The sequence below is a fragment of the Mercenaria mercenaria genome, chromosome 12 (assembly GCF_021730395.1).
Source record: "Mercenaria mercenaria strain notata chromosome 12, MADL_Memer_1, whole genome shotgun sequence".
NCBI classification, from domain to species: domain Eukaryota; kingdom Metazoa; phylum Mollusca; class Bivalvia; order Venerida; family Veneridae; genus Mercenaria; species Mercenaria mercenaria.
Window position 1 is genome coordinate 51,917,427 of NC_069372.1, and position 10,395 is coordinate 51,927,821.

The 10,395-nt window shown below is 35.3% G+C and overlaps 1 protein-coding gene across 2 annotated transcripts in view; it reads left to right on the forward strand.

Annotated features, from left to right (window-relative positions):
* LOC123533760 (WD repeat and SOCS box-containing protein 1-like) overlaps window positions 1-6,268 on the forward strand; it is a 34,191-nt gene extending 27,923 nt beyond the window's left edge. Inside the window, exon 9 of one of the 2 annotated variants that reach the window (XR_006682883.2) lies at window positions 1,488-1,626. Coding sequence is in view for 1 of the 2 variants with exons in the window: in XM_045315600.2 (XP_045171535.1) it covers window positions 1,488-1,656 (169 nt within the window). In the remaining variant the exon portion in view is untranslated. Of the gene's footprint in view, window positions 1-1,487 lie in introns of both variants that reach the window. The other variant, XM_045315600.2, reaches the window with a different exon arrangement.
* Window positions 6,269-10,395: the final 4,127 nt, after the last annotated feature.

The following is a 10,395-nucleotide window of genomic DNA, read 5'->3' on the forward strand; positions in this document are numbered from 1 at the left end:
GAGGTTAAATGTGTACGTGGGCAACCTTAAACTTTTTGTGTCTACTAGAGCAAATAATGTAGCTCACCGATACTTTAAGTTTGGCCTTATTGTGATCAGTATAATATGATATATATAAGGGTTATACAAGTTACCGTTGAAGGTCAAGTATAAAGTTTTCTGCTCCATAACTTTATGAGCAGTTCTTAAAACTTGGTCACGCAAAATGTTTTATTTTTGTAAACAGTAATAATTTATGGACATTTAACAGTCATAAGTTATAACATTTACCAATTTTTCTAGCAAAAACAAAGAATATAAGACTGTCCTCTGATGACTTGAAACACTTTAAATTTTCCTGATAAATTATTGAGCTCTCCAGTTCAGAAGACTCTGCGTTTTTAGTTGGCTGATATATGCAGATAAATTACACATTGAGTTTCAGCTTGTATACCTTTAACACCATCAATGATATGTTTGAAACATTTAGTTTAAAAAAATTGTTTGTATTAAACGAACATCATTAAAAATGTGGTATTCTGAATCACCATACTTTTTGATATATCAACCATCGCTTGTTTGGATTTTGTCAAACTCAGGATTGATTTGAATTCACTTGCTTCTCACTATTGTAGGTTTAAAAGCTTGCAAGGGATATAGAATGTTTTCATGTGAGGAACCTATCCAGCTGGCTAATAGGGAAGGTCAAAGGTTCTACTTAGTTACTGTCCAATCCCTGAAATGAAACTTTGAAGAGCACCTTGTGCACCCCTCCACCACCCAACAAAAAAGCAGACAAATCCATCTCCCAATACTCCTGCACAAGTTCTGTTTATCTGGGAGTCACTGATCAAGTTTCTATGTTATTCGGTCATATTGCATACACAGATATATATTTTTACAATTAATGCAGTGTGCTGACTTCAAAAGAAATAGGTCCCCAAGTAGCTCCTGCACAAGTTCAGTTTATCTGGGACTCACTGATCAAGTTTCTATTTTATTCGGTCATATTGCATATACAGATATATATATTTTTACAATTAATGCAGTGCGCTGACTTCAGATGGTATAGGTCCCCATAAAAAACTTTCTGTTACTTCTTCCCAGATCTACATTGTAATGAAAATTGAATCACGTTTCTTTTCACATTTTTCAACTGTAAAATTTCTTAGAAAATTCACTGCCATTTTTGAAGTGTAAAGATCATTAATTTGCATTTTCATTTTGGCTTTGTGACAAATATAAATTAAACATTCCGCTATTTGTTTCTAGTTTCAGTTTAGTAAAACCATTTTCACAAGATAACAAAATACGACAGGTGGTCATTCGTTTCTAATTTCAATGTAAGAAATGCTGAAAATAGGACATGTGTTAGATTCTTTAGTACATTCCTTCAAATCATACACAGAAAGTATAACTGCTTCATACCTCACTAACAAAGTATATACATTTTGTATTAAAATAAGAATTATTTTGAAATTAGTGTAACATGTTGTTTCTTTTCACAGGAATCGAGCTGGAAAAATTGAGATCATCCGCCCACAACATGTCGAAGTAGCCAGGTTGCAGCACATGTGCCGGATGAAGATACGACAGCGTGTACAAGAGACTCAGCAGGTTGATCACCTGCATTTTCCTTTCCGTTTGAAGGAGTACCTGAAGTACAAAGAACTCTGAGATACCGTTTTGTTTTAGAGATTGTTCAACTGCATGTTTTTCTATGATTCCGTGATCATTGAGTTAAGAGTTTCTGGCAACATTGAGATTGTTCTATCACAAGCTAATCTGCGATAGTTAGAATTGAACTGAAAGCTTTTCTGCGACTGATATTGCAATATGGCAAGCTCTTCTGTGACTGAGATTACAGAATTACAAGCTTTTCTGTGATTGAGGTTACTGAATTGCAAGCCTTCCTGAAATTGGAAACTGTTAAGAAATTGGAAACTGTTAAGATTTCTCTATACCTAGGAGATCTTTAAAGTTTTACACGTTTTCAGGTAAACCCAGAGAGGTCTGAAAACTGCACCAAGATCTGTTTGATGTTTGAGAAATATTCTAAATACTTATAATGGAGATATAGGTATATTCTGTAAGGACCTTCCAATGATTGGTAACTGTAGTCAGAGGTATTACTTGTATTAAAAGTATTTGGTCAGCGTGACATTCTGAAATGGTGATTTTGTTTTAAAAGGCCTGTTTGTAAGAAAAATGTCTGACAATCTGGCTCAGTATGCAAAATAACACTCGGAAATAAGTAATTTTATTATTTAGTTGCTGTTTAACATACATGAACATTTTTTTGAAAGTGTTTATTTTTATATAAAATTTGAAGGATTTGTAAAGGTGGTACTTTTTATTGCCTTACACATTAATAGTGTAACATTTTTAGGTGTTAATCATAAATCCAAATACCAAGTATGTAACATTTAGTTATTCATATTTACAAAGAAAGAGATTTATTTCAGGTTATGGACTGTATAAGTGAAGCTGGGGTCCAGTATTGTGTTGAAAATGACAGTGTATACTTATGTAACATTTAAGCGCATAATATCATCATTACACCAGTAATTGTAAAAAAGTTTGTAAATGTGTTCAGATATTTATTTAGTTTAAGATACTCTGATTTTCTGTCAAAGGCCTAACTGTTTAAGCATTTTATTACCCTATACATGTAAATAATATCCTTATGTTTTGTTTTGTTATTTATCATTTCTCTTGTTATAATTAGAGTAGATAGCGTTAAAGATTTAGTTTTACTTGTTTTGAATTGATATATGAGCTGCGCCATGAGAAAACCAACATAGTGGCTTTGCGACCAGCATGGATCCAGACCAGGCTGCGCAAATGCGCAGGCTGGTCTGGATCCATGCTGGTCGCAAAGCCACTATGTTGATTTTCTCATGGCGCGGCTCATACGGATGTTTCTAAATTGCTAGTTCTTACTTTCCTAGCGAGGATAATATAATATCAACATGATTGTACAAACAATGGTTTCGAACTGTCGATCATAGTAATCTGTTTTAGCTGAACATGTCAGGGCTTCTGATTAAATAGTCATTTTGTAGGTGTACCAGAATATGGATGCAAAGCAAATTTCAGTTTTACTTTGGTATTAAAAATGTCCTTGTCATTGTAGACCGGTGGTTCATTTGAATAACTTAATCTCCACGTATCTGACTTAGTTTTAGACAGTACAGTGGGTTATTTTTCAGTTTAGTACGAAAGTTTAATAATGTTTTTCCGTTCAAAAAGGTCATTTGTATTGTCCGAGGCTTGACCCACCGGTCAGCTATAAAATCCGTATATTTTAGTTAAACAGGATTACTTCCACATGTCCTTAATATGGACAAAAATGTGGACCAGTTTAAAGAGACAGTACCTTAAATTTGAAAAGAAAAATATCATCCAAAACAGCTTGTATTTTTTGATGTCTCCCCATATATTTAGAGATATATTGCTTTTGACTTGTCTGTCAGTAAAAGAAAAGTTTGTCTGTACTACTTTTACTTGAGAGATTTCAAGATGCTCTGCACCATGGCTTGTTTTGCCACACTGTTTGCATTTTTGAGTTGAAAGGCATATTCATCAAGATGTCAAGTTTGGATGAACTGGCAATTTGTGTAGTCTAAAAGAATGCCTATACTGTTATCTATTTTTAGCTTGACTTTTCAAAGAATAGGTATAACTATTTGACTTACTTGTGCGTCCGCAGCCATTTATATTATAAGAACCTGCATAGCACAAAGAGACAACTTTGAAATTTCACTACTTCAAATAATTTTAGCCTAAGAAATATTATTTAAGGCTGAGGATTGTTGTTTTGGGTTGTTGTTTTTTTTGCTGTAGTGATGCATTAATTTTTGTTCTTTTTGTTCACCTTTCTGGGAAAAAGAAGCTGTATTGGGAGGCTTCTGCTTCTACTTAAAGCAATATCAAGTATCGATTAATGTATTTCTAATACATGGTTATATACACAGGTGATCACAAGGAATGTTACGCCTTGCCTGTCAGACGTAGCTGTTGGGTTGTTGTCCATTTCTGTCTGCCAGTTACACTATTTAATCCACTCCAAGTTTAGAGTATACAGGTTAACCTGGCTTTATTTAGTTAAATGTAAAAAAGTTTACTCTGTTAATGCTAAAAGTGTTTATACTTGTCACACAGTTTTATGTTGAAATATTGAAGCCAGTGGTTGGGAAGATAAGCCTTAATGCTAAATTTCTATAATGAACCTGCCCATCTTTCAATTTGGACAGTACCATTAACTGTTAAAAGGGGTGCATAGCAAAAAGTTACCGACTGACTGGCGAATAGGACAGAATATGATCAGACTGCACGGATGTGCAGGCTGATCATGATCTGCATTGGTAAAGGAAAAATCAGTTGTGTTTAGCATAAAGGTTAAAAGCATTGCATAGTTTTGGATTTAAAAAATCCTACTACTTTAGAATTTTATGTTGTTGCATTTATGGATAATTTAGATTTCAAGGTTTGAAGGCAAGATTGGAAAAATTACATTTAAGGGTATGCTTCAAAAATCTCTATTGGTTAATTTGAAAATTAGATAGTGGCGTTGTCATTTGTGCATAGTTTCAGTTATTGCAGATCAGTTAATGAGCTCTAAATATCCAATCTTACATACAGCTGATATATTTTTTTTTTACCATTTTTAGTTTGCTTAGTAATTTTTGAAGGGAAGAAGACTTAGTGAGCATACTTGTAAAAAACTCTTCTTTTAAGTTACACAACAAAAAGTCGCTCTGCTTGTCGTACTGATAAAAATAGATCTTTGATTTTGCCAGAACCTGGTCACTTATGAAGTATTTTCAGTATCATGTGCGTAATAAATTTGTATTATATCTTTATCATTAATTTGTTGCTATATTTAGAACTTTGTTCATTCTTTATCTTCATGCAGAGACTTTACTGATTTCACAAGTGGATATAAAACATACATTGAGAAATGAATCATTGGACAACAAAGTATGTAATAGAGATGATCATGAGTCAAACAGATATAGGCATGTGATATGCTAGATATTGATTGGTCTACTGACATTTTCCTCGCCATACGTTTCAACATTTTTACATGCAAAATAACCTGTAGCACATGTATTTCCTATGTATTTATCAATGTTAAAGAAAGGGTGTTTGACCTGGAATTTGCTATAAATGGATAAATGGATCTGATTTTTCATTCTTCTTATACCTTCAAGTATCACATTTCCACAGTATTTACAATATTGAATATCGCACAGATTTTTCCATTTGCAGCACCATTTTGTGGCCAGTCTGGCAGTATTTACCAGTCTTGTATTGTTTTTATGTATATTTACTATTGTTCCTTGGTTTGTATATGTACTATTGTTCCGTGGTTAAAATGCTGAAAAGAATACTACATTGATGATTGGGTTATTTTTTTTGGACTTTTAATTCCTAATTTGGAAGTAACCTGATTCAGGCTCTTATGAACTTGTGCCTTGTAGCAGGTGGTGTTTTAGGAGATAATACAGTCCTTTAATCACAATTCTTGAGATGCATCGTTCACTAATAATAGTGAAAATAAAACCGTTATAGAATTTGTATAAAAGTACAAATTGATGTTAATAGATCAGAAAATACTCATGATGGTTTAATTTTCACTGATTCTCAGGAACAGAGCTACATGCAAATTTAAAACTTGTGAATATTAAGGAAAAAAAATGTTAAAAACCGGTTACCCAGAAAAGAATAAAAACTTAGGAAAAGGAATTCCTAGAAATGTGAATATGTCTGTTTATCAAATCGCGAAATCACTGATGTTTACATGCTTTTTATTAACCACAGTCATGTTATTAATGTTGAGATGATGAGAGTGTAAAATGTTGTTAAAACAGTGGCTTACATGTACATACTATGCTGTTGTTTACTGTAACACCATTCCATCAAAACTTAACTAGCCCTTACCCTGCTGAATTTCTATAATGAACGTGTCCATCTTTCAATTTGGACAGTACCATTAACTGTCAAAAGGGGTGCTTACCAAAAAGATACTGACTAAATGGCAGACAGTGCAGATCATGATCAGACTGCATGGATGTGCAGTCTGATCATGATCTACACTGGTCACAAAGGCAAAATCAATCGTGTCCAGCATGATAAGGGCTAGAGTAGATGCATTGTTTTCGTAAGAAATTGATTTATCTGTAAGGGCCTTATTTTACACATAGTTGAACATATTTATTGTTTATATAGATGTTCTGTATGTTTAACATTTGCTTTGCTCTTCAATAAAATAATATAAAATGTACAGATTTTGTTATTTTACAGTTCTGAATGCAGCTATGCAATATTGCATGGAACCATTCTATAGTTAAAAAACTTTTGAATGACTTGTTTGAAAATAGTGTGAAAAATTTGCCTTCTATCAATGGAGAAGCCAGTGAACAAATGTTAGATAGAGATAGCCCACAGGATCGTTCGACAAGCAAAGCAAAATAGTTTCTACAATTGTCTGAGAAAGAGTTCTACACAAAATAATAATCCTATTTGTTGTGTATGGTTTTCTGTTGAGACCATTGTTGTTTTCCCCCTTTTGCCTTGTAGATTTGCAAGGGTAAAATTGTAATTATACAATGCTAAGATGAATAGATATATGTGATGGCATGATCATGATGATATGATGTGAAGATACGATATTGACTTGCACTTTCACATCGTGTTCGCATTATTTTGACCATTGTCGCTTCGACTTTAGTACAAAAGCACAATGGTGCGATCTTAATACTGCTGTTCCACATCGTGTTATTGTGCCATCACCCCATTTGATCTAGGGGCAATATGAAAATAAAATAATGTGATGTTAATATCACACTTTCGAATGGTAATGTTATTTCCCCCTTAGTTGGGGGAAGTCCGAATGCTAATCTCAGAGTGGGTTCAGTCCTGGTGCAAGGCATATATTCTCCATGATGACTGACTGATAAAAGACATTGTTTCTGAAATACTTTGTCCTCTGATTCATACTGAGTAGATGGTAGTTTCTTATGGAGGAAGGGACAAGAAGACTGTTCGGCATATTGCCCAGCCCAGTGGGTAATATTGGGGAAAACCCGGGTTTTACCTGGGAAGAAGATATCATTGCTCCAGGTTTTACTAAGCAATATAATATTTAAGTTCATATTTCAATACATATTTTAACACATTAGTTGACTTACATCCCATACAGTGATAGCAGTGACACATGCATGCCAAATGCTATCATATATATTATATAGACATTATTATGATCATTTCTAAGTGAAAAAATTAATTTGCCCAAGTCTATGTTAAATGCTGTAACAATTGATAATACAAAATCTATTGTGTTGTGGTGGCACCGTGGTGCTGTGTAGAGAGGACAAAGGCAGTTGGTGAACCACTCTGAAAGGTAGTCATAAACCTTCTAGATATGCTGGCATCTTCTGTGACAACTGATAGGGAGTTTTCAAATGTTGGTATTCAGACAAAACTCAAAACAGACACAAGATCGACAAAACTGCAAAACTTGTGTTCTGTTACAGAATGCTTCGTGATAAAGAAGAACTAGACTAGTAAACTATCATATGTTAGTTGTGACCTAGAGAGATCCACTGACAGTGTGTAGATCATGTAGGGCCTCCGTGGCCGAGTGGTTAAGGTCGCTGACTTCAAATCACTTGCCCCTCATCGATGTGGGTTCGAGCCTCACTCGGGGCGTTGAATTCTTCATGTGAGGAAGCCATCCAGCTGGCTTACGGAAGGTCGGTGGTTCTAACCGGGTGCCCGCTCGTGATGAAATAATGCACGGAGGGGCACCTGGGGTCTTCCTCCACCATTAAAGCTGGAAAGTCGCCATATGACCTATCATGTGTCGGTGCGACGTTAAATCCAAAAAAAAAAGATCATGTAGATTATATATACAAAGTAATACTGTGTCATTTATAAATTCATGTATTTGTAGCTATAAATGTTGAAGGATGTTTACTTTCACATAAAAACATTTTGTTGTGTAAATATCCTAAACCATGATTTTGTTAATAAAACTGTTCTGTCAGCTACCTATCACTTCACCAGTGATATCAAAGTAAGTAAAAGTTAATGTAAGAATTAGCTCACATTGTATAACATAGGAACTCAATTGTTTTGGTAAAAAAGAAAAACTTCTTACTGCCTAGCATTGCTCACTTCATTCAATTTTAGGAGTATTACCCAACCCGCGAAAACGACAAGGTTTACCTGCCCTGGGTGGGTAGTCCCCAACTCTGGCTAGGTTAACTGCCCGCTGTTACATTACTGAAATATTTTTGAAAAACGTTTGACCGGAGTCAAGGGGGCAATATTGCGATAATAGGTCGCAAAAAGGTGAAAACACAATGTGCAAGTGCATAACATAGAATCTTTCCCACATCCCCAATAATTCTTTCGAACACTTTTTCAATTTCTTTTTATCTTTTGTATCTTGTTACAGTTCATTGAAAATGGTGAGTTTTTAAACTTGTGGAAAGTGTTCGACATATTTCACTAAATATTTTTCATTCGGACACATATGGGATGAAAACATGCCTATGTATTGAACAAAATGGATGGTCTGGAACTCGAACGTATATTCACTTCGTCTGTTTCCAAATAGAGAAAATATTAACCAATAACATGAAATGTTTGACTAAACTCGGATAGCTGTCAAGTAAACTTACGTCTATTTTAATGGTAAGCACATTCTTTCATCATTCATGTATGAAGTAGTTGCTGCTTTTTATTGATAACATTATTTCCATCAAAATAAATGTTTGACGCAAACATAGCCTTAGATAAGATTTTTATACTTGGCTGATCCAGTAAACATCACTCCTTTTAGTATCCACAAGATTAATTGTATGTAATTAAATACAAATTCTGGTGATCGAGTGTGAAAGTACTTTTATGTAAATTTGCAAAATCACCGTGAAAATTGATGTCCTTTTTATTAGCTCACCTGAGCCAAAGGAACTTTTGTGAATGCTCAATGTCCGTCGTCCGTCGTGTGTCATCTGTCGTGTGTCCGTCAACATTTTCTAAAAAAAAATCTTCCTCTTGAAAACCACAGGGCAGAATTACACCAAACTTCACATGAATGATTCTTGGATGACCACTTTTCAAAATTGTTCAAAGAATTGAATTCCATGCAGAACTCTGGTAGACTTGTATACATAGGAAAAAACTTGAAACATCTTGTCTGAAACCACAAGACCTAGGCCTTTGATATTTTTCATGAAGCATTGCCTTGTGGTCCTCTACCAAGATTGTTCAAATTATTACCCAGGGTTGAAAAGAGGCCCTGCCCCGGGGGTGTCTCTAGTTGTACATATACAATGTACCTATTAACATTTGACCTCTGAGTGTGACCTTGACCTTTGAGATAGGGATCCGGGTTTTGCGCATGACATCATGTCGTCTCATTTTGGGATACATTTGTACCTAGTAATATTAAAATCGCTTCAACGATGACAGAGTTATGGACTGGACAAAAACCAACAACACTATTTTATCTGACCTCTGAGTGTGAGCTTGACCTTTGGGCTAGGAGTCTGATTTTTATGTATGACATGTCATCTCATTATGGAATACATTTGTGCCAAGTAATAATAAAATCCCTTTAAGGATGACAGTGTTATGGACTGGACAGGAAAAACATTCTCACCTTTGATCTCCAAATGTGACCTTATATAACCTTTGAGCTAGGGTTCTGGGTTTTGCGCTTGACACATCGCCTGATTGTGGGGAACATTTGCACTAAGTAATATTAAAATCCCTCGATGGATGGTTGAGTTACAAACCGGACTGGGGAAAAAGCCTGATTAACCTTTGACCTCCAAGTGTGTCCTCGACCTTATGTCACTCCTGAGGGGGTGCATTAAAAAGCAGTATCTTTTTTGTTGGGTTTATCATCACACTGATACAGTTATAGGTCATATGACTTACCAACTTTTGATGGTGGAGGAGGACCCTCAGAGGTGCCTCTCCGTGTATTATTTCATCAAAGGCGAGCACCTGGGTTAAACTACCAACCTTCTGTAAGCCAGCTGGATTTCTTCCTCACAATGAAGAATTCAATGCCCCAATCAAGGCTTGCAGTGGCGTAGCTTCTATAAAGCACTGCAGGAAATGAGAAAATAAAAATGCCAAATATGCAATAAAAATCGAAGGGTAAGGGGGGTTAGGCTGTAGGAGCTAATGAATCAGTCACGAACGGGAGCGTACCTGGATGGTTTTGAACTGTACGCTAGATATGGGCAGCATAGTTACGAACGAAGCAGCGACGTTGCGAGTATGGTGTAGGTGAGGGAGGGGGTCTCCATCTCCCAGAAAATTGAGATTTAGTGAATATTTTAGGCAAGAGATGCGTTCTCTTGCTATATTCCAGCGTTTATCTATTTTGTT